This window comes from Martes martes (assembly GCF_963455335.1).
Source record: "Martes martes genome assembly, chromosome: 3".
Taxonomy (NCBI): Eukaryota; Metazoa; Chordata; class Mammalia; order Carnivora; family Mustelidae; genus Martes; species Martes martes.
The window spans coordinates 30,225,387-30,250,811 of record NC_137890.1 but is presented as its reverse complement, the minus strand read 5'-3'; the positions used below and the strand labels follow the sequence as shown (position 1 = coordinate 30,250,811).

The window sequence follows — 25,425 nt, the reverse complement described above, 5'->3', positions numbered from 1 at the left end:
ATTTTGTATGTCTTTTATTTCATTTGTCTAGGAATTCATTTTTATTGACTTTTTAGGCGCTACAAAAAACCCAGCCCTTCACCACAGATAGCTTGAGAAGCACTGCATTACTCGGCCTACTGAAGCACAAAGGCAGTCTTGCTTAAATACATGGGAAGAACTTTGTTTCACTGCTTACCATTTGGTCTATGAACTCATGTTAATAGTGCCTAAACATCCCTAATTAAGTTTGTCCCTTTAACCTGCTAGTTTAGTTGTCTTCAGAATGTCACAGATGTGGATATTTGCATTATCACCACCTAGTGGCTGAATTCGGGCAATGCCAACTTATACTGGATTTTTAGGAAAATTCATCTGGGAAAACAGAATTTTGGATTTTCTAGAACTGCATTGGGCAAACAAGCAACAACTCCTGTGCCACATTTGTGTTAACTCTAAAGCACAGAACTTGGTTCTGTAGCAAAGACAAAAGAGGACATCTGGATGTGGAACTTGAATTTTAAAGCAAAATTCTAATTAAAAAAAATTCAGTATTTTTCAGTTCCTAAGAATATTAACAAAAGAAGGAATTCTCTAAAAATAACAGACTCGTGTGACTAGAGCACAGAGCATAAAAATCACATTAGTACTTAAGAATTTATCAAACTTGTCAACTGTACTTATAAGATGAAGTAGGGCTTCTGGAGTAGAGATAGAATGAACATGCTTTCAAAATGGCTAGGCAGGAATTTGCCTATTAAATTTTGCTGCCCTTTGACCTACTATATAACTTAAATGTGATTTCTATTTTTCTGTTAGTTTGTTATGAATGTATAAAATTTCCTGTAAGACTGATTTAAGGCTTTGGAATAAATATATCCCTACTTATTAATTCTGGCTCAGTATTAAGAAAGTATCCCACAAAGTGTCATCAAATATATTTTAATAGTTACATACAGGGGAACAGTCGAAAGGTTAAAATACTATTTGGAACCCTTGATACTGGCTCCTTTGAAATCAGGGGGAAAAAAATCTTTGGAAATTGCATCGTTTTATAATCTGGTCTGGTGGTACTTAATGAATTTTGGGGGGACTTCACTTCCTTTAAGATCATTTATTTATTTTTTATTTTTTAATTTATTTGACAGAGATAGTGAGGGAGGGAACACAAGCAGGGGGAGTGGGAGCGGGAGAACGAGGCATCCAGCTGAGCAAGGAGCTGGATGCTGGATCCCAGAACCCTGGGATCACAACCTGAGCCAAAGGCAGATGCTTAAGGGCTGAGCCACCCAGGTGCCCCCCGCCTTTTTTAAAGGAATTGTCGGTATGTTATACAAAGAACAGTGTTCCAAAAGCACACACACGTTTTTTCCCTGTTCACAGCCAAGGCAAATGGGCTGGCCGAAGTTTGTTTACAGCATTTTCCTACTTACCCTTCACTATCCAGGTAACTTCCTGTGCTCTCAGATTTGCCTATCTACATTTTCTCCCCACTACTTAATAAAGCCTTTTACTAGACTGATTATTCTAAGGATATGCTCTTGGTTCACTTTTGGAATAAATGGTTTTGTGTCTACTGTGTCCTATATGTCCTTGTGTTTAAAGGATAGTTGGGTGTCACGAAGCAGGTAAAATTTTTCTAGCTGCTTCATAACAGTAAAATCTCAGAAAAACTGAAGCTGGAGTCTGCAAAGCCTGTTCCATTTTGTATGGGGTACAGATTACTTACAGCTTCTTAAAGGACCTGGTTCAGGCCTGGAGCCTTCTTCACACCAACCCTTCCCCTCCCATTTATCTATTCTAACCTTTTCTATAAATACAAAAATTTCTTTAAATGTGTAAATTGACTTATCTTTAGTCGTGCCTGTTTTTGTTTTTTTGTTTTCTGATAGTATTGTTAAAATAGCCCAGATTACCAAGGGAAACTGAAGTTATTTTCTGGAAGCTGTGAAGACAGGAAATGAAATAATCTCAATAATTTAGCAACTATTCTGTTTGGGACACCTGTGTGGCATGGCACAGACCATTAAGCGTCATACTCAGGGTTGTGATCTCTTAAGTCATGAGACTGAGTCCCAGGTAGAGCCCAGTGAGGCTCTGTGCATAGCACGGAGTCTGTTGAGGACTCTTTCTTCCTGTGCCCCTCCCCCCAGCTCTCTCTCTAAATAAATAAAACTTAAAAAAAAAAAAAAACCAAACTATTGTGATTGTATGGATTTATAGAAGACATTTCTCTATGAAAAGACTACCTGGGTTTAAGGACTTTTAAGAATTCTGTTTTAAGGGTTTTAAGGCGTATGCCTTCAGCTTGGGTGGTGATCCAGGAGTCCTCAGAGCACCGCGTTGGGCTCCTTGCTCAGCGGGAAGCCTACTTCTCTCTCTCCCACTTCCCCCTGCTTGTGTTCCCTCTCACTGTATCTCTCTCTGTCAAATAAATAAAATCTTTAAAAAAAAATTCTATTTCAAAACATCTGTTTTATAATTCTTCTTCTAAAAGCAGAGTCTATTTTTTTTAATTTAACCATTTTCTTTATACAATTTGAAAAATAAATTGACATTTCACGGTCAATTTTTATTTCCTATCACTTTGGTCATCAGAGTTTATCTCAAGAAAAGATTTCATTTGCCTAAACTTATTACATCTTCAAAACAGTCATTCTACCATAAACTTAATATTAAACACTGTATTTATCAAATACAAATCTGAAACTAAAACCGTAAGTTTGTATGCTTAACTTGTTGGAAAATCAAGTACATATGTTAGGGTAGTTTTTAAAAATTATAATAATACAACCGTGTTAGTAACTATCTTTATTCTCAAATTGATAAAAGCATTTAACATATAGTTTACAGTATAAACAAAGTAAGTGCTACGCATTTTGCTTATAAAGTGACTTAAGTATTTCAAGCATTATATATTTCAATTTGTACAAAAAAGTACATTTCCAAATAAAGCTTTGGTTAGTAGAACTCATTATGTACTGTCAAATCCATTGTCCAAAGTTGTTCAAGGAAAAAAGCTTCATTCACTAATACAGGTATTTCTTGTACAAAGCTATTTACTATTTAGTAAGAGGGGAAAATATTACAATAATTGCTTTTAATTTCCAACTCTGGATCAGCCTTTTTTCTTTTCATTTATATGTGGCCAGAATACCAAGACTTTGAAAAATCACCTTTTACTTTATTCTTAGGAAGGTAATCTATTTAAAAAATAGATTAGATCTGTAAGACTGTTAGTTTCCATAATTACCAAGATGCTTTCTAAATGTTTCGAGCATTATTGTATTAGTCCATTGGGGTAAATCACTTCTAATTTCCCTTAGGAAAGGTGGTATCTACTAGCACTAGTGCTCAGAATCAAAGCTTATATAATACCTAAAAAAACTAAATGTAGCCCCAAACTTAATATTTTTACAGCAATGTGTGGATTACCTTTTATTCATATGAAAGTAATAAAAATGCTATCTAACTTAAATAATATAAAACAGCGTTTTAACCAAATTAACAATCACAAAACTTAAGACATTTTTCTATTAAAATTTTCCAGTCCACTGAGCAATATTTACTCAAAGATATGATTATGAACTTAAATATATCCTCTTTTAAGTTTACTTGTTTATGCTAACCTGTACACTGGTGCTCCCTTTATGGTTTTTGAAAGCCCTACTTATGTAACTATTTAATTCCAAAATGGAAAAATGAGCCATTACTAAAATTCACTGGAGAATAATATTCTTTCATGGAAATAATTTATAAACATTTTAAAGTTCTACCTTTAATTACTTCAATTTGGCTTTTTGATATAGATAAGCTTTTCATTTCAATTACTGTATATTTCAAAACTAGCTTAAACAAAGATAAACAAAACCAAGGAGAACTGGTAAAGCATTCCTTACTTTACATAGGATGCCTCAAAGTGTCACATACATAGTAACATCACAGAAGAGAATTTGTATGGTTTAGCAGATTATAGAGCAAACCTGAAAGTTTATACAAAGTTAAATACTGCCTCCCTTCCTGTTTTCCTTCTTTTAATTTGATCTTGGCTCTGTTTATTATCCTTCTATAACCACTGTGACACTTCCAGTTGTCTACGAGATCCAATTACCTATACATACCTCTTTAAACAGCTCTGTAACATATTTCAGAACATTCAACCAATCTCTTTCATTCGATATGACATATCCTACATTTTTCTCACAAAATGCTCTGTCCTGAGCTATATTAAACACCTTATAACAGGTGTATGTATAACTGAAGACCCTAAAATGTCAAGTTTACATTTTTAAAAAATGCATAGAGGACATAACTTTGGAAAACGTATTAGTACTCACTTCTCAGATACTGTAAGATACAGGTTTTGTTTCTTTCAGACTGCTAATCTTCATAACTGGTTATTACTTTCAGATCTGAACCACATTTAAAAAACTTCTTCTGAGCTTCGATTGCTATTAGGCTAAAGAAAGAGATAAAGTTTTCTGACCAAAACTGGTCCATGAGTCTTCCAATAAACAATCCTTACATATTCAATGCAGGTATCAAATTTCCATGCCACAAAATAGAATTACATCAGAACTACAGGATATAAACTCTTATTACAATACAATATGCTTAATGTTAAGGTGCTATTCATCATGTCCTACATCATTCAGTCTACCAAGTGGGCATCATGTCTGGAAACCACACCCTGCCAAGATGCTTGGACACCTCCCAATGGATCTGCTCCAAACTGTATTTTTGGTCAGGAATTAATACTTCTTCCATAATGGATAACTGAGACAGGCGGCCACCACACATCTTCACAAACTCAACAAAGGCACTACATGAGACTTCACATTCCCCTAGTCCAATAGCTGACAAATTTTTACAACGTTCTGCAATGCGAATTAACTCTTCATCAAGTGGCCGTAATCCATTAGCACATACTACTAGTTCAACTAGTCTAGGGCATGTCATTCCTACACGGCCAAGCACATCTTTGCTCACTGATCTCCCAAAGTAAAGATGGGTGGCAGGTATTTCATACCGAAAGAATGGATCAAATTCCTCTTCATATAAAAAAAAATACATCACTAAGTTCACTTTTGGTGAATGTCTGATGAAAGCATCCCAGCTGCTTTTCTGAATAGTATGGAAGTGTGTCTGTCCAGGATTCTCACTGACTACATCAATGCGCAAATGTTCTAATCGGACATGTTTTTCAGAAGATAAAGCAAGCAGCAATTCATCACTTAACAAGTGGTAATTCAGGGCCAGTTCACGTAAGCCATGACATTGATCAGCCACACAAAGGATACCTTGAAAGAAAAAAGATCTAATTATTTACAAATTTTTGTACAAGTTCATTATCTGTTCAAAAAAGTTAATCAAGTACATGTCTCACAATAAAGGCTTACATATTTTCTGATCACAAAACTACAATTTAGTTATATGGTTGGACTAACAAAAAGTCACAAACATTTAAAAACCTATTACTAATTCTGTCTAATAACAATGAGACAGATTCTAAATCTGATACCTTAAAAAGAACAAGAAGCTCACTTAACAACTTACATCATAAATTATTAATAAATACAGTTGACACTTGAACAACACTGAGGTTAGGGACACTGACCCTTGTACAGTTAAAAATCTGTGCGTAACTTTTGACTCCTCCAACACTTATTCACTAATAGTCTACTGTTGACCAGATGCCTTAGTGATAACATAGTCAATTAATACATATTTTGTATGTTAAATATATTCTGTGCTACACTCTTACAATAAAGTTAGAAAAAAGAAAATACTAAGAAAATCTAACAGGAAATATATTTATAATATATGTATTTATTGAAAAAAACAACAACAAACCAACCACATGTGGACCCACAAAGTTCAAACCTATGTTGCTCAAGTGTTAGTTATATGTTAATATTCCATAACTTACTTAGTAAAGTTTACCCCAGTTATGCATGGACAATGCCATATTCTTTAAAAAACTTATTAACACCGAACTTGTAAGTTAAGCCAAGAAAAGTTAAGTGATCATTGCTATAGAGGCCAAAGGACATTTTTTTAAACTGAAAACTTAATCCTAATTAAAAAAAAAAAAAAAGGCAAAGCCATATAAAAGAATCAATGTAACTTAAATAAAACATTTGACAAATTTTTAAAAAATATTTCTAATAGATGAGCAACAAAGAGTTTTAACTGCTAATAGTGCAAGATACCACTAGATAAATGAGTCCAAGGTAACTAATTCACGTGAATGGAAATATTAAATATAACTAACATATTCTAACATATCCAGAAAGCAGTTCTAGAAATGTTTCCCTAAACTCAGGGCACTGTGCTTCAGAACTGCCCCAAGCCCCAAACCCTTATCAGCAGATCTTACCAAAGGTGAGTACCTGATCTCTGAAATGGCCTAGTATAAAAATTCTACCCCAAACAGAGAGCCTGTACTACTTGATAAATGATCCATTCAAACCATTTATTTCTTGTATTTAGAAACAAGGATAGAAACAAAACACACATCTACTATTTATTGTGTAATTATGGTATGTCAGATACTTGATATGTTATCCCATGAATACTCAAAAAAATCTAGAAAAATAAGTATTATTTCTATTTTGAAGCTGATGCAGCTAAAGACAGCAAAGCTGGAATTCAAACACAGACTGAGTGACTCTTAAGTTCATGTGCTTAACTACTGCTTGAGAAGAGACAAGACAGAGAGGGACCAATAAGATAAAGTTTAATAGCAGTGGAAGGAGAATATAGGCAATACAATCAGTGAAGAGATAAACTGAATCACCAGTGTAAGAGTCACAAAAGAGGGAATAAAAGATATCTGTGCTGGAGCACCTTTGTGGCTCAGTCAGTTAAGTGTCTGCTTCTTGGTTTCAGCTCAGGTCATGATCTCAGGATTGTGGGATCGAGTCCAACATCAGACTCTGTGCTCAGTGCAGAGTCTGTTTGTCCCTCTCCCTCTGCTCCTCCCCACTATACTCTCTCTAAAATAAATAAAATCTTAAATTTTAAAAAAAGATTTCATTTATTTTAGAACACAGGCAGAGGGAGCAGGAGGCAGAGGGAGAAGCAGGGTCCCCCTGAGCAAGGAGCCTAGTTTGGGACTCCATCCTGGGACTCTAGCTAGGATCATGACCTGAGCCAAAGGCAGATGCTTAACCAACTGAGCTACCCAGGCTTCCATAACATAACATAATGTAACATAACATAACATAACATAACATTACATAACGTAACACATAAAACGTAACATAATGACATCTGTGCTTTCAGCCACAGCATTCAGCCATGGCAAAGTTTCCACTCTCCATAAGGTGTGTATATATTTTGAAATAAATCATTACCCAAGATAACCTGATATCTGTTCTTTACAATCTCATAAAGCCTAATATAAAAAGAAAACAAATACAAATAATATAAAAAGAAAGCAAATACAAATAATATAAAAAGAAAACAAATGGGGAATGGTAACCAAAGATGTAAATAAAAGAAACTGAGACACCATTTGATAACTATTAAAGCAGCTGTGGCAGGCATAATTCTAAAAGTGATCCCCAAGATTCCACAACATAACCACCTGGAACCTATAAATGTGGTAAGATACCACCCCTATGATTATGTTATATTATACTGTAGAGCTGGCTTTAGTACGATTGTCTAGGTCGTTTGACTCTAATCACATGAGCCCTTCAAAAGCTGAGTTTGCTCTGGCCAACTGCAGAAAAAGAGTCAGACTCAGAACTTCTATGGCTAAGCAGACAAGCTAACTGAGCAAGGCCTATAGTTCTGAACTACAGAACTGTGATCCTACTAAATCAGTGTTGGTTTAATCTACTAAATTTGCAGTTGTTAGTTACACAGCAATAGAAAACTCGAACAGTTACTATATGACTCAGCAATTCCACTCATAGGTATATACCCAAAAGAAATTAAGCCTTATGTCCACACAAAATCTTACATGAGTTTTCACAGCAGCATTGTTTGTAACAGTCAAAAAGTGGAAACAACCCAAATATCCATCAAATGAACAATACATAAACGTGGTATATATCCATACAAAGGAGTATCACTTGGCAATAAAAAGAAATGAAACCCTGATACATGCTATAACTTGTACAAAAATTCATTATTGGTGGTATTATATAAATTTACAAAACTCAATTAGAAGAAAAAATGGTAAAAAGAATAAAAAAGATTCAGACCCTCTGACCTAGTTCTTCCACTTAATCCTGTCCTATGGAAGAAATTAGTAGAAGCAAGCTGTTAGGTGCCAAAATAGTTCATTTTTTAAATCACAGCAAGAATGTAGAAACAAGTATCCAACCCTAAAAGAATTATAAGACTAACATTGGCTTATCAACAACACAGAATACTGAGTAACTAAATGTTGATTAGTTTGGCTGATATTTAATTAGTGTCTACATATCAAGCACTGGACTTAGGACAATAAAATGTAACATGAACAAAACATCTTTATCCTGAGAAAAGGCAGCAGATAATGAAACAAGAATGTTCTGGGGGTGCCTGGGTGGCTCAGTGGCTTGAGCCTCTACCTTCAGCTCAGGTCTTGATCTCAGGATCCTGGGAGCCCTGCCATCGGGCTCTCTGCTCAACAGAGAGCCTGCTTTCCCTGCTCTCTCTGCCTGCCTCTCTGCTTACTTATGATCTCTCTCTCTGTGTCAAATAAATAAATAAAATCTTTTTAAAAAATCCTTAAAAAAAAAAAAAAAGAATGTTCTGGGAGTGGTAACAAGAGAATCCAGGAAATTTCCCAGAACTAACACAATGAGACATTAAGAATTAGAAGGATCAAGTGAGGGCAAAAAGTGAGGGAGAAGGAAAGTGAATAATATTTCCTGTGTGAACACCCAGACATGGAAGAAAACACAAGCCTTCTAGGAGCTCAACATACAGTGATGCAAGTAAGGTAACACTTTATGGATGAAACCCAACAGACAGGCAAGGGCTAGATCATATGGGAACCTTTTCAGCTTCAATAAGGAGTTGGGATCTTACATAAAGCATAGTGACAAGTAGTGAAGAAAACTGGAGAAAAAAATCAGATTTGTATTTCAGAAAGATTATTCTATCTGTAACATGGAAATCACATTAAAGAAGAGCAGCCTGCAAGTTAGGATATCAGTGTAAGAGAGTACTGCACCAGGGCACCTGGGTGGCTCAGTCGGTTAAGCATCAGACAGACTCTTGACTTCAGCTCAGGTCACGATCTCAGGGTCATGAGATTGAGCCCCACATTGGGTTTCTCAATGAGCACAGAGTCTGCTTATCCCTCTCCCTCTGCTCCTCCTCCCCACCCTACTCATGCTCACATTGTCACTTTCTTGCTCTAAAATAAGTAAATCTCGGGGCGCCTGGGTGGCTCAGTGGTTTAAGCCTCTGCCTTCGGCTCAGGTCATGATCTCAGGGTCCTGGGATCGAGCCCCGCATCAGGCTCTCTGCTCAGCAGGAGCCTGCTTTCCCCTCTCTCTGTCTAGCTCTGATTTCTCTCTGTCAAATAAATAAAATTAAAAACAAACAAACAAACAAAAAACAACAAAAAAACAGACCTATAAAATAAGTAAATCTCAAAAAAAAAAAAAAAAAAAGAGGGCACTGCATACAAAGACACAAAGATGGGGGCCTGTACTAGAGTAGGAAGAGTGGAGATGAAGAAAGGTAGAGTGTCTTAGTTCAGGTTGCTTAACAGAATACCACACACAGGATGGTGTATGTAATAAGCATTGATTCCTCATAGTTCTGGAGCCTGGAAGTCCAACATCAGGATGTTAATAGCATGGTTGGGTTCTGGTGAGGACCGCAATTCTTGCCGACTTGTGGATAGCCACCTTCTTGCTGAGCTTTCACATGGTGAAAAACAGATCCTCTCTCTCCTGTCTCTTTTTTTTTTTTTTTTTTTAAGATTTTATTTATTTATTTGACAGAGATCACAAGTCGGCAGAGAGGCAGTCGGGGGCGGGGGAAGCAGGGTCCCCAATGTGGGGCTCGATCCCAGGACCCTGAGATCATGACCTGAGCCGAAGGCAGTGGCTTAACCCACTGAGCCACCCAGGTGCCCCTCTCCTGTCTCTTCTTGCAAGGATACTAATCCCATTTATGAGAGCTCTACCCTCATGACCTAACTACTCTTCCAACCCAATGCCAAATACCACCACACTGCAGCTTAGGGCTTCAGCAACATGAACGAGGGGCTGGAGAAGGGATCGACACAAATCTAGAGATTCAAGGCATACTTTAGTGATGGGAGTCACCAGACCTTGGTGACTGAAGGGATATAGAAAGGGCAGGAAACAATCAAGGATGTCGGTCAGGTCTCTGACAACTAGAATGGATGGTACCATTTACCGAGATAGCACACAGGACAAAGCAAGAGATTTGGATAGAGGGAAAAGAAAGTTCATTATAAGTCTGAAGTACCAGTGAGACACTCCAGAGCAACTGGGCCACTGGCAGCTCCACACATTGCTCTGGAGTTCGAGTAACTGTAACTGGGAAGTGTTAACATACAGAATGAAACTGAAGCCATAGATGACCATGACACAGCCCAGAGTGCGGAGTAAAACAAAAAAAGACCCAGCACAGAACACAGTGAAACACCAAAATTTAAGGAATGAAAAGAAAAATCAGCAAAAGAAATGGTAGGAAAAATCAGAGAAGGAGGAAAATCAAGAGTACAGTATCAGTCAAGTCACTAGTATCAAATGGTGCCTAGAAATCAAGGAAGTAGACAATTATAAGGACTATATGAAATGGGAAAAAAGTTTGATAAAATATACAGTGAAAAAATAATAGAAAATAGCCCTTAATTTCAACTTAGAGAAAGAATAGTCCCAATATGCAAAATATGGATAGAAAGAAAATATGCAAATATGTTAAATTTTAAATTGAAATTCTCTATGGTTATACTCTTAAATTAAAAAGCATTACAAGTACTCTCTTTCATTTCCTTTTCTGAACAACTTGCCCAAAGCCATTAGGTAAGACCACACAAGTTTATACATACTATCAGAATTGATGTGTATATATTTAATAAAAGTAAATGAACAGGAGATGGACCAGGATAAAGAGAATAATGAACTCACAGTCTCACAGAGAAACTAGAGACCTAACGGCTCTCTTAGTATAGTATAGTATGGGAAGTACTGTAAATTATGTTCAGAGTACTATGGAAAAAACATATGGGGGAATTAAACCAGAGAGGAGGAAATAAGAACAAAACCAGAATTCTGAAGGAAGGCCTGGAGTTAGGTAGAGGAAGAAGGGAGAGAAAAACTGAATTCCACAAAGTACAGTGTATTAACGCACACACAGAGACTAAGAATCATAGTTATGTAGGACTCAAGTAAAAGCAGAAGGTAAATGAATAGCAAACAAGATTAAAGAGACAGGAGGAGGTCAGGATACAAAGGACCTTGCACATTATGAAGCTATGAAATGTGGACCATGCTCTCATAGCAAACCTATACAGTAGATAGAAAATGTGACCAAGGTCGCATTAGAATAAGTGTCAAAGGTCCATTCTTCTTAAATTCTCTTTTATTAGATTAGCACTTTTAGTAGTAATCTAGAAGTGGCAGAATCAACTAGGGAAATACTGCAATACACCTAGCCATTCCAATCACCAAGACCCTCCATGTAGGACACATGGACAACAAATAAAGTAGTCTCCATCCAAAAGGAAATCATTTTCTTGGGGGAAAGCCAGGCTTTAGTCACGGCAAGAAGCTGTAATGACATCAAGGATTTAACAGTCTTAAAAACAGGCTTCCCAAATAACACAGCCAAAAGGCTGGGAGGGATGTCAACAGTGGGAAGATGTGTCAGAACTGAAGCCTCAGGGAGTAGTAATACCAAGTGCAAGTTTATACTTACTTTACCATACGAACCACTTGGAATTTAAAAGATCTCAAAATGAATAATGTAGTAATGCTTAGAAAATTCTATAAAAGTTGGAAAGAGCTTTCATAGTGCTATTGCCCATTCAATGGGCTCTCAGCTCCAAAACTCAACTTAAGAAAAGGGTTATCTTGCAAAATCTAAGGTGGCAACTTTAGCATAGTTCTCCTCCTTCTACACAGTGAGAAGAAAAGCAATTTCGAAATTGCTCTGATTCAAAACCTACACCCTGCTGGCTCAACTACAATTAGAGTAAATTCTATCTTACCTGAATGGGCAACCTCAGGCAGATCTAATACTGTCTTTTTTTTTTTTTTTTTAAATATGTCCACTTTCTTGAACAGGTTGGACACAAGTTGCCAAATAAGAGTAGAAAATAAGTTGAAAGTTAAGTGTCTAGGTTAGGAATGCTAAAGACTTTATGTTATTGTATTATGACATTAATATTAAATGTTTATACAAAAAAGATGAAACAATATTGACCGATCTGTGAGGTTAATGATCACAGTTTTTAATTTGATAAATGCATCAATACATTTTACTAACATGTTATCTGGCAAAAAAACAACACACCTGCTGGAGAGACGTGAGGACAGCTGCTCATTTTCAGAAGCTTGAGTGTATCGCTGTTGTTGGCCACTAGTACTTTGAGGGATGGATCATCTACTGGGGTATCATCTATTTTAAGCGAGGACAAGGATTTGGAGTTTACAAACACTACCGTCAGTGCAGAAATAAAGTGAGACTGAAAAGCAAAAAAATTAAAACAGTTGCAATTTTCATAAAAGAGAACTGAGGGGTGTTCATATAATTCACATAAGGATCCATCTGAACCCCAATGATATATTCCATAACTATTTGAGGGGTAGCATCCCTCCACTCTGTTGTTGGAGACAGGCAAAAAAGAGAGGTGACTATTTGTTATCTTTGAGGAAAAGCTTTTTAGTTGTAGGAGAAGAAAGAGATTTTAAGCCTCACGATGAGTGTCTCTAAATCACAACAGTCACTGGTGAGTAAAAAGACAAATTACGGAATCCAGGATGAGAATACCTCTCAGATACTTCGTATCACCTTATCTGGAAACCCTACTCCATTGTTTTATAACACTGAACTGCATTCTTTTTGGTCTGATAATGACCATTAAAACATTAATAATTATTAGCATAATCATTAAAATTATAAGAAAAATCAACTCAGAAGCTATGAAAGACTCACCTGGAATATAAAAAAGCTCACAGAAAATTTGATTCTAAAATAAGGAAAATCATACCTAAACAAAATTCCAAGTTTAAAACTCCTTTAAATATGTTAAATTATCTACAATATTTTCAAGCTATTTAATTGTGTATTTCCCCACAAATGTACCAATTATTATTACTGCATTTCTTATATACATGTAATTATGTTGGAATCTGACCTAAAGGAACCACTGCAGAATAGCAGGAATTAAAGCACGGTCAGAGTATGTAACTTGGAATCAGCTAAACCAATGGACGAGGAATCCAGGAGTAGGAAAGAGAGGTAGACATATGCTCCAATATCATCTTCTACATAACCAATCTCACCCTCCACTTAGCTTTATAAATTCACTACAGCAGTTAAAAGGAATGAGGGCAGGCTAACAGCCAAGAAAGTACAATGAAACACCATTTTCATGGTCACATTCCCTAACTTTCTTTTCACCTACAATTAAATAACTAGTTAACTAATTAAATTTTGACCTATCTTCTCCTAATACTTTGACATCAAACTCAATTATACCTTGTACAGTCACATGTCATTAGTATACTCATAACTGTATCACTGCCCTTTCCCCATTTCCCTCAGATTTATCTCTGGTCAAATACAACTTCTTTTATGTTCTCTTCTGTTCTCCCAGGATTTCCAAGATATAGAAACACCCTATTTCAATCTTCTACAAGAGCCCAAATGGGGGTCAAGGTGGAGGCAGGGAGAACTTAATAATAAGCATCTTAGAACCATTTAATTAAGGAAGGAAGCCATCCTACCAGATGCATCACAGTACCCAAAGAAAAACTACTAATGTACAGTACTAAATACTAGACATGTATGATAATCCTGAATAACAAGAAAAAAGAAAATTAAATTTGTCCAGCATACCTTTTAATATGGTATGTTTTATAATATATATTTGTTTTTTAATTAGGTACATAGAAAATCAATTCAGAATATATAATTTCCTATATATAAGTCAGTACTCTGACTTAATCAGAATCTCCTGTACTGCTAAAAGGAGGGGAAAATTCAGGATAGGGAAAGTAATCTAAAATCTCAAAGCTTCTCAGGTGATTTTCATGCACATTAAGTTTGAGAACCACAGTGCTCTGACTCACATACTTACATTCTTAAAATGTTGAACAGAGTATCTTACCCATCCCCTTATCTTAAATGAGGAAAACATTTTATCTCAACTGTATGTAAAGAACCATTTAAAAAATCAAGTGGGGGTGCATAGGGGCGCGGGTCATAACCTTAGGGTCATGAGATCAAGCCCCATATTGGGCTCCACATGAGGCGTGGAACCTTCTTGGGATTCTCTCTCTCCCTCTCACTCTGCCCCTGACCCCAGCTGCTCCTACTTGCTCTCTCAAAAAATAACATCAAATAAGACTTTGTAATCAGTTGGTGATATATTTGTTACTGATATCCCATTCTATTACCACCTGGGTTATAACACACTCAACTGAATACTATTTCTTCCTGAATCATCCTTATAAATTAAACTATTAGGGTATGTTAAATGGATATCTATATTTTAGTTTGCAGTGTACTCTGATAAAAAAACTTTCAAATTATTGTTAGATGCTTATCTACCCAACATTAACTAACATACTCAGGGAACCTTTATCAATTGCTTTTCTAAAAATGCACACTTGCGGCACCTAAGTGGCTCAGTCAGTTGGGCATTTGATTCTTGATTTCAGCTCTTCAGGTCATGGGATGGGGCTTCACGTTGGGCTCCATGCTGGGGGAGGAGTCTGCTTGGGATTCTCTCCCTCTCCACCTCCCTTTGCCCCTCCTTCCCACTAGAATGTGCTTTCTCTCTAAACTAAATAAACAGGAGTGCCTACATAGCTCAGTCAGTCAAGCGTCTGCCTTTGGCTCAGGTCATGATCCCAGAGTCCTGGGATTGAGCCCCACCATTGGGCTCCCTGCTCAGCAGGGAGCCTGCTTCTCCCCCTCCCTGCCTTCTGTTCCTCCTGCTTATGCTCTCCTTCTGTCAAATAAAATCTTTAAAAAATATAAATAAAAATAAACTAAATAAATCTTTAAAAATGTCTATTTATTTTTCTATTTTAAGAGACTAGTTATTAGAGACACCATCTAATTACATGTAAGATTATGCTGGAACATATATATAAATATAAATAGTTCACTCTTTACCAAAAAAAAAAAAAACCTTTTCTTTAAATAAAATCTATGCATTAATCCAAGCTGCACTAATTTTTGCTCAAGAATAAATCTTTACACATTTACCAGAAGATTTTATAAGTAAGCTATACCTGTTCTCACTACTGGCACTGTCTACTTTTCTTTGATTATAATTTCACCAATCCGCTCTGAAAGTCCAAAAAGGAGCTGCTATATGTCTTTTTTCTAATATGCTTGTTTCTCAGTTTTACTTAGTCTCTTTTAGGTTGTCTTGTTGAACCCTCTGCAAGTTTTTTTTTAAAAAAGATTTTATTTATTTATTTGACAGATATCACAAGTAGGCAGAGAGGCAGGCGGGTGGAGGAAGGGGGAAGCAAGCTCCCTGCTGAGCAGAGAGCCCTATGTGGGGCTCGAGCCCAGGACCCTGAGATCATGACCTGAGCCAAAGGCAGAGGCTCAACCCACTGAGCCACCCACGCACCCCACCCTCTGCAAATTTATTCACTCTAACTTTTCCCACCAAGAAGCACAAGGTGATCAGAAAAAGGAAAAGCTTTTTTAAAAATCCTATTGCCTAACAATCTAAACAGTTACCAGTTTTCCAAAGAGTATACTATTTTTCTAACACTCCCATTGTCACTACAAGAAATGGGCAGGGCTTCATTCGATTTCTCAGTAACTACCAGTAACAAAAAAAAACAAATACCTTTGGTAAATCCATAAAGCTTGGTCGAGCCGTTGAAATAAGTCCAAGTGTTTTTAAAGAGCAGTTTACCAATTGTGATAATATATCACAAGCTGCTTCAGCAGATTCTTTGCTGCTGTCCACCTTAAAAAAGAACAGATCACTTAGCCATGCCTATATTTACATTTCTCTGCATAATCTTAATTTTACAAAAGCAAGTTTTTATTACATTACAAAGAATATTTATTCTTTCAATCATATACCCTCATGTACAATGTCAGCTTTTTCTGAGTCTCCTTGAAAAATTTTAAGTGCAACTGTCAAGACTTAAATTTTGTTACGATACAATAAAGGACTTGGTTTTTAAGTTGATTTACTCCAAACTGACTATATAATATATAATCTAATGGAACACATGAATTTATAGCCTTTGAAAAATAATTATATATTTGGTAGTGGATCTAATTCTACATACAAATACAGTGTCTACGGCACACAGGTTTCAAGGCACCAGAAAGTGAATATTTACTCAAAAGGTTCAAATTAATCACAACCTGGGATTCATCACTAATGATATTAACGGAAAGATGAATGTGAAGTAAAATGAGGACATCCGACCAGTCAAGCAAGAAAATCTGAACCAAATGAGAACCAGCTGCTCCCACACAGAAACATTTCCTAGGGGAGGAGTAATATGGACAAAAACTCCTGTAGGATATGAGAAGGAGCTCTAGTTGTTCCATGGGCTAAAAAACATCTTAAAAGAGATCAGTTAAAAGTAATATTACTTTCACTTCTAGAATGATGTACGTTACCTTAACCCAAAAATGTTCTGACGAGCTGGTTGTAAAACTGATGAACTGTTTCAGAGCTGTTTATAATACTTTTCTTTGACTAAGTATTTCTACACTTGATCTTAGCCAAAAGGCCGAGAAGCGATGACTGACTAAGTATTTCTACAGAAGTGGTTCCTAATGTGTGCTCCCTAGACCGGCAGCATCATCATTACCTGGGAACCAGTTAGAAATGCAAATTCTCAGGCCTGTCCCAGATCATCTCAATCAGAAACTCTGGAGGGGGAACCCAGCAATCTTTGTCTCAACCAGCACTCCAGGTGTTTATGATATACATAAAGTTTGAGAACCACTGTTTTATACTCATAATTACTACACGCCTGTCTGGCCTAGTTAGTGATAAACTGAACACAAATATAATCAGGAGAGATCAGGAGACTCTTATGGTATGGCTCTTTCGGTAAATCAGAAATTATTTTCTCAGGAAAATAAATAATCCCTAATAAAAATGTTTAAACTTACAGGAAAGACGGTTTTATAAGGGTTATGCAAGTTGGATACAGCTGAATTGTGTCATATGGCTGTAAAGGAGTAACACTGACCCAGCCAACCCCTGGATGGAAGTAGTCTTTAGATCTATGACATTAATGTATTATTCTCATCTTTTCTCAAATTTATGATAGAATACTCTCAGACAACTCAAAGATGACTGAAACCAAAGGAAGGCTTTTGAAGTTTCTTCACGGGGAGATAGGGGGAGGGACAACACTTGAGGAGTTCCGGGATTTGTCTGATTCTCTCACCATTCCCTCACCCTTACCCTCAGTTAGGATTGCCAGGTAACACACAGGACATCCATTTAAATAAGTATTATGTCCCAAATAATGAATGGAATATATTTACACTAAATATTATTTGTTGATTATCTAAAATCAAAACTCAATTAATAGGCATCTTCTAATTTTACTTGCTAAAGCTAGCAATCATACCCCCAGCAGACTAAGAGCCTTTGCACATTTTTCTGGGAAGATAGCCAAATGCACCCAACCATTCCTATCACCACCTCCCTCCTCCTCTTCAGATACATATGGAAGAATAAGCAGGTAATCTCGATCTAAGAAGGAATGACACCTTTGACAGCAGTCAAGACTAGTTTTGGCCAAGAACTCTGGGTTGAGAACCACTGCTTTATCTAGGTTTAATCTGACCTATTTAACAACTGCTACTGGTAATCAGGTATGCCATGTGTTACTTTTCAACAACTGTCAGGTATGTTAAAGGTTTAGTAAACATGTCTTCATTCCATTATTTATCCTCAGAACAAAACATTATAAGCCTCTGTACTCCTATAAACCACTGTGATTCCTTAAACTATTCTAGACATCTCAAAAAGCCACCCAACTTCATTTCTCTCATCACTGCATGAATTCCAGTATGTCCCTTCTGGCAATGAAAAAGAAATAAACAGTTCTCTTCGGCATTCTTCCACACACCTTTGCCTATTTCTCTCTAAAACATATTCTTCTGAACCTTTTACATAATATTTCTGTATCTCTTTTCTCTTTGAAGATCCCATATCATAAAGCCATCAATAACCAGAATTCAGTCCCTATTAAATAGTAATAGCAATTAAGTTTTGGTCAGTCATAATCTCTACATTTTTTATTTTATTGTACATTTCTTTTTCCTCAAATTAACAATAATGCAATGTGACTGTCAGCTTTGGTAAATGATTTATACTTATTTAGTAGTTACTTCTGTTCTTTTAAAAAAATCAACCGTAATTATGACTCAGTGGAGTAATTTAGCTCAAATATAATTCTTTCTTTTTTTTTTTTTTAAAGATTTTATTCATTCATTTGACAGAGATCACAAGTAGGCAGAGAGGCAGGCAGAGAGAGAGGAGGAAGCAGGCCCCCCGCTGAGCAGAGAGCCCGTTGCGGGGCTCGATCCCAGGACCCTGCGATCACGACCCGAGCTGAAGGCAGAGGCCTTAACCCACTGAGCCACCCAGGCGCCCCTCAAATATAATTATTTCTGACAGCTTCCAATGTATGCTATAATTCTCAATCTTTTAAGAACTTTCTCTAAAAAGGCAATATTCTAAAGACAGGGGACGACATATTGGTTTAGGACAAAAAAGCCAAAACAAAATATGCTTTTTTTCTTTTTTAAAAGAAAGATTTAAAGTATTACCTTGAAGCTGACATATTGCAGATGGTTTGAATGTCTTTTAATAATCTGTTTGATCAGCTCTGGATGTGTAGCTTTCAAGTAAGATGTAGCTGGCTGATTCAGTTCAAATTCAAAACATCTCCACAAGTCAGGCATGTGAAATACCTGGTTCCAGTTGCGGCAAACTTGTGAAGCATGAGCCCGGTCAAGAAGAGGCAAATACTTAAACACCTGGAGAATAATGTCCTGAAGGAGATTACCCCAATCACAAGTCTGAGAATGCTCATTTGTAGTCCTCAGTTTCTTAGATTTCTCTGCAGTACCTTCTTCTGATGAATTACGGTCACTATCTCTTCCTCCTCGTTTCATCCTATTCAGAAAAATGCATCATTTTTTTCCACATTTAACTTTTGAATAAAAATAAATCCAATACTCACTGTCACTGAGATGCATATATATGTTCATAAATAGAAACACAAACATGCAGAAAGAACTGGACCAGTGATTCATTATATTCAAAACAAAATATAATGAAAAATGCCAGTGGAGACCAACCGTTATTTAAATATTCTATACAGGTGTTTTTAAACATCTGTGTTTATACTATACTACTTGGGGGAGGGGAAGTATCATGATTTTGAAACTAAACCAAGAACTGTATTTCAAAAACTACAGTCAACTAAAAGGAATATAAAAAAGAAACTACAGTGACACTTCCCAAAGGTTTCTTATAAGTTATCTACGGATACCTGCTATATTTGAGATCTTAAATTTAAGGAGACAACAGTCCCAAGAACCTCTAGAAAGGATCTGAATTAAGTAGCCAACAGATCTTTCCACAATGAATAGTCTGTGATATGCGTTACTACCAGACCCAATCTTTGCTTAAAATAAGCAAATCCACCCCCCTACTATGCATTGTTTGGTCCAAAATGTGGTTTCTTCTTCCAACATATCAGTTACTATTGCAATATTTACCCTAAGATGTATTTCTGAATGAGGTATGTATTTATTCTGTGTATATGTACTATCTTCATTCCATTTGTTTCTTTGAAATAGTCACTGTTGCAAAACAGAAGCATGATTAAGAGAATGGGCTCTGGAATCAAGCTCCCTGGGTTTGAACTGTAGCTCCACCTCTCACTGGTTATATGGCCTGGAACAAATTACTTGACTGACCTTCCTGTGCACTTCAGTTTGTAAAGTGGGGATAATAACACACAGGGTTCTTGTGAGGAATTAAACAGCATTAGGGCTTGAAAAGAGATAGAGAATGCTGAACTCAGGTACAGGAAAGCAAACCAGCATTAAAGACATTAGTGTGTGACACAGAAATGAAGTATGTGTGAGAAAGTGCAAGAACACATGCTTATGTATGAGAAACACATGCTGGAAGTAGATTTACCATATTAATGTAACTATAAGAAGTGGGATTATACTGTATTGTATTACATTTAATAATATAGTAATGGGATTATAATAGTGGTGGCATTACAGGTGTAATCAGATAAAGAGATCTTGTTTTGATTTGTTATTCAGAAAAATAAGTACTAAACTAAAAAATAAGTACTCCAAATTGAAAAATAAGTACTGCATGATCCAAACTAAAGGGGTAAGTGCAGACCAATCACTATTACCCCTATTAGTTTAGGCCTGCAACACTTTTATCTCTAGAGAATAGTTCTGGCAGGGTAGTGGTTTGGAGTCACAGCTTTTGCAAAGAATGGCTTGTGGCTCCAACTCCCTTCTTCCGGCATATGACTGTGTAAGAATTTCCAATTTCTGTGTGGGATGAAGGATGTACATATGCATGACTCTTAACCAAATATGTCTCTGTAGACTCTCTCTATCCAGCAGCCAGCAAAACTTGTGAAAGAGGACTGGGGGCTGGAAGGAAACAGAATGGCAAAGGTCCCTTCATGCCATTAAAAATATGCCCAGGACTTAGCCCATGTGCAATAAATGAACTACATTCCTCACTGATCCTACTTCCAAATATGTGAGTTAAAGCAAACAACCAGCAAGGGGAGGGGAAAGGAGAAAACAGAATGACAGAGGTGATGCAAGAGGGTAGTTTTATGTAAGATTAAAACTTGCGTATTAATGTTAAGAATATATTTTTTAATGTTTAGAGAAAAGGCTGGTATAATCTACAATATAATCTTTAATATAAAAAATACCTCTTCTAGTAATAATGTCCCACTAGAGGCTGAGGTAACACTGTCATTATGACCCATTTTTCAGCTCTACCTTATCCTGGAGGCTTACTTTAATTTTAGCATAGAAAATTTGGGTCAAAGAACAAAGAGTCTGCTACCCAGCAAACTCATAATTTGTCTTATAATTTCTCTTCTGACTGCCTAAAACTACTCATAATTTTGAGATGCAGAGTTTCAAAAAAGAATGAAGCTGTCTTTATAACTTCTACTCCTTATTATACAATGCTGATTGCCTGCTTCTGGAGAAAATCTTCTAAAACCGTAATCATTCAACTTAAAGGTGGAATGATTCATTTTACTCTAGAATATAGGGATATATAAACAAAAATAAAATGACAGCCTTATTTACACACTTATCTTTGCTAATAACACTTTGCTGATGCTAACAATAGTTACTTTCTTCTGTCACTACAGCCATTTTAAGTATGTTTCAATACCTTTCCAAGTTGAGTGGAGAAAAAAAGGTGACATAAAAAAGACATATGCAACACTGAGGAATAGTATCTCTTGGTCTAGATACAGAACTGTATGATTGCCAAAGTATATTTTAAGCACTTACTAGTTTATGAATACCTGAACAAAAGTCTGTAATATGTCAGAACTATAGTATATATAGCAACAGAAAAAAATGCAAGGCCAAATGCTGATAAAAATGGTTCTCTGTATTATTTTCATTCATGCATGAAAATAAAAGAACACTGTAGGCACCTAATAAAATTTTTAAATGTCAATCTTTTCCAAGATATCTCATTTATTCATGCAAAAGTTTATATTGCTTCTAAAAGTATTTAATTAAACCTATGTACACATGAAGCTCTGCTGTATAGAAAGTTAAACAATTCAGAGCATCCACCAGTCTGCAAAAAATTTACATCAATAGAGTATTTATCTCCTTCTTTTAGTCAAAGTGAAAACACCTCTTACATTTGAACAGGAGGAGTGCAGAGGAAGAAGCTGGACAATAAATGTCAATGACACTTTGCAGAGCACCAAAATCAGGCTTCTTCAGGGCTCCAGCAGTTCCATTTCCAACTGCAACTTCTCCAGGCCCCAAATAATTCATGCAACTTAGGCCCCAAGAACATTTGTTGGGACTGATATTACCATGATGCACCAAAGGAAAAAAAAACAAAACAAAAACAAAAACACTAATGAGGAAAAACTACAGACCAGTTGAGCACAGCATAGGGAGTTACTGAACTAATTCTTAACATTTCCATACACTCTGAAAGAAGCAGTAAACTGGTTCATCAGAAGAAGAGCTGAGGAAAACACTCAGCTGTGTCCACCATTTGTATTAAGCCCTTTTAGTAAACTGTGCATGCAGTAATTTTAAAAAACCCATTTGTATTACGCTCTAAAAAGCCTGTTTTGGCATCACATTCCCTTTCCGTTTCTGTTGTGCTTTGACGAATATCAAAATTAATTTGCATGAATATCAAAATTAATTTGCATTCTTCGGCTGGAATGCAAGAAAAAAACAGTGGGAAGAGATTAATTCTCGGAACTAAATGGTAGGAAGAGTGCGGTGGTGAAAAGGTGTGTAGCAGCCATTTGCACGAAACTCGGAGTGGACGGCATTTTTATAAATATTTCAAAAGAAAGCGGAAAAAAGAAACTAATTAAAAGATCTGGGGCACTGGATTGGGTATCATCAGCAACAAAATAATGGTAATCTAACCTCTTAGCTTGGAGATGCAAGTCAATCATTTAATAGGCTGCTTCCTGTTCTCCGTCTGCAACTCCACCTGAAACGCTGCCCACGCCTAAGGCTGGCGCGAAGCTGCTCATCACAAGTTGACCAAGTTTTCCACTTGGCTCTGGGGCCGCAGCGTCCCCTCCTCCTGCGCCACCTCCAAGGATTGGCTCTCCCTGACATTTCTCACGCGCTCCACCCAGGGCAGTCTGTTTTGACATCTTAACGCCCCTCGCTTTTCACACTACACGCACCCGCATAGCCCACGCCGGGAAGAGCCCAGCACAGCGCAAGCTCTACGGTGCCTGTCACCAATCCCTGCCAAGGGTAATAGAAGCGGGCGACAGCTGCCCCGAGCCCGCACACGCACCACGCCTTGTTGACATGTTTTGAAGCAGGCATCGCGGGGAAACGCCCCCAAGCAGGCTCCAAGGTCTGGGCGCCGCGCCCCACCCACCGCTCCCGAGGGGCGGCGAGCACGCGCCCGGGACCCGCCGCCCCCTACCCGCCCTGCCGCCCACGAAGGTCGGCGGACGCACCCCAGCCCCGCCGTCACAGGGGGCTCTGGCCCTGCCCCTCCCGCCGTTACCTGCTGCCGGGGGCGGCTTCCCCCACACACCACCCCGGGCTCCGGGGACGGCGGCGGCTGGTCCCGCGGCTCTCACATGAGGCCCCCCGGGAGCCCCGCTTTGCGCTCCCGCCGCCGCGGCCCGCCACGCTCCGCCCGCATCCGAGACTCTGGTCCCGCGGCGGGCGCCAACCCGGCTCCACCTTTGCGGCTCTGGCTGCCCCAGAAGAAGCCTCCCTTCTCAGTCCCGCGCTGCCCGCGTCCTCCTTCCGGGACCCCTTGTCACCGCGAAAGACTCCTTCAGCGAGCCGCGACCACCGCGTAGGTCCCCACCGCCTCGGCCCAGACAGCGACTCCAAAATGGCGTCCGGGGCTCGCGGCCGCGCGCTTTCCCCGGCGCGTCTCCGCCCGAGGGGGCGGGCGCGTGTCCGCTGGGGCGCGCCCGCGGAGGGCGGGGGAAGGCGGCAGTGGGCTGCGCCCGCTGGGAGCGCGCACCCTCGGTGCAGCTGGGGGCCTCCGCCTCCAGGTTCCAGGAGAGTCTGTTGTCTTCCTCCCCCAGACGCTACTGCTACTTTTAGGGGATTCTTCGTTTTGAAGCCGGTGTGGGAGGGCCGGAGCTAGCTAGATGGCTAAAAAACTATCTGCGGTTGAAACTGGAAAGTTTAGGGAGGTGGAGCAGGAAGGGAGAAAGGAGGCAGTGTCTCTGTCGCTGGGGGGACCTCCACAGCTGCGTCTCCGCAAAAAGATGACCTGTAACTGATTGCAGCGGACACACCTGCGTGCTGCGGAGCCGGGCTTGGGAAGGCCGCGCCTGCGCCGCGGAGCCCGAGGGGTTAAATACAGTCTCTGAAAACTGACACACGGCATAAGTCCAGAAGGGGTTGTTTGTTTGTTTGACATGTAATGTATCATTTGCTTGAAGGGTACGGGTCTGTGAATGGTCCGTCTTACCCAGTTCACAGCGCTTACTATAGCACATACCCTCCCCAGTGTCCATCACCCAAAAAGCTACGGGGGATCAGGAAAGAAATGGTTGGCAGTGTCAACGTTGGGATTACAAATTATTTTCATACTTAAAATATTTGTATTTTCCAATTTCTCTAAAAAATGCTTTTGGTCGTCAGAGTTACTACTAATTAAAAACCACCTTTATAAAGTAGGATGGACTACTGAAATTCGTAAACAGCTTTCTGAAACACAGTGAGAAAGTATAAAGGAGAAGATGGTTATTTAAAAGATAACCTACAGGTGAAGCCTTGCGTCAGTCATGGAGTCTTTGTGTCTAAGTGCTACCTGCTTAACTTGTTTTAAAAGTGTGGGTTTTTAGATACTGGGTTTTCTTAAAGTTAGAAATGTCCTTGGGTACAAAATCACAACTTGAATCATGCACCGTCCCTCTCGCCTCCCCCCAAAATAAAAAGAAAGTGATTTTTCACCCCAAGAGGTCTTCTCCGTGATCTGACCCATGTGTCAGAGCCTAGAAGCAGTGTCCCCAGCCAGGGCTCTACTCTTCTATGGGTCCCCAGAATTCACTCTTGCGAGTCAGGTGTAAAATTACTTAATGTAATTCAGTGTGGGAAAATGCCAGCGGTTCTTCGTTGAGGGCCTGGCTATCTGATCTTCAGGTCAAACGGAACAAAGTCTTTAGCAATCTAATAATGTGGATGTACCTGAACGGCAGCATTTTTTTAGGTTGCTCAGTGACTGAATGATGAAGGACAACAGGAAGTTTAAGACAGGCAGTGATAATTATTAATGGGAGAAAAACAGGTACATCAAATCAGGCCCATGTATTTAAAGCGAGTTTAACAGTATACATAATTGACAAAGCACATTAAACCAATTCACCAAACATAACTAGGATATATTGTATTACGTTCAAACTCTCATACTCCAATCGCAGTCTGTTTTAAAATCCTCATCACAGTCTGTTCTCCCGCTAAAGAAGATAAGGATCTAGACACATTTCACCTGTTGAATGTTCCCTC

At 38.2% G+C, this 25,425-nt stretch overlaps 1 protein-coding gene across 2 annotated transcripts; it reads right to left on the bottom strand.

Annotated features, from left to right (window-relative positions):
• Nucleotides 1-4,502: 4,502 nt before the first annotated feature.
• Nucleotides 4,503-23,826, bottom strand: FBXL3 (F-box and leucine rich repeat protein 3). 2 transcript variants are annotated; one of them, XM_080799094.1, is made up of 5 exons: nt 23,459-23,826; nt 18,976-19,324; nt 16,007-16,129; nt 12,481-12,652; nt 4,503-5,279 (listed from the first exon to the last, which is right to left on the bottom strand). In XM_080799094.1, exons 2-5 carry the CDS (start codon nt 19,321-19,323, stop codon nt 4,636-4,638), a joined length of 1,287 nt encoding a protein of 428 aa, XP_080655220.1. In that variant the 5' UTR covers nt 19,324; nt 23,459-23,826; the 3' UTR covers nt 4,503-4,635. The 2 variants fall into 2 exon arrangements, with proteins under 2 accessions (XP_080655220.1, XP_080655219.1); XM_080799093.1 differs by lacking the exon at nt 23,459-23,826 and adding an exon at nt 22,098-22,234.
• Between the last annotated feature and the right edge of the window lie 1,599 nt (nt 23,827-25,425).

Bases quoted from the DNA above. Each gene is read 5' to 3' on its own strand.
- FBXL3 (XM_080799093.1), bottom strand. The intron at 16,130-18,975 runs GTAATACTTTAA...TTCTTTTTTAAG, and splicing joins TGCAATATGTCAGCTTCAAG to GTGGACAGCAGCAAAGAATC. The intron at 12,653-16,006 runs GTATTTGTTTTT...TTTGCTTTTCAG, and splicing joins GCTTTATGGATTTACCAAAG to TCTCACTTTATTTCTGCACT.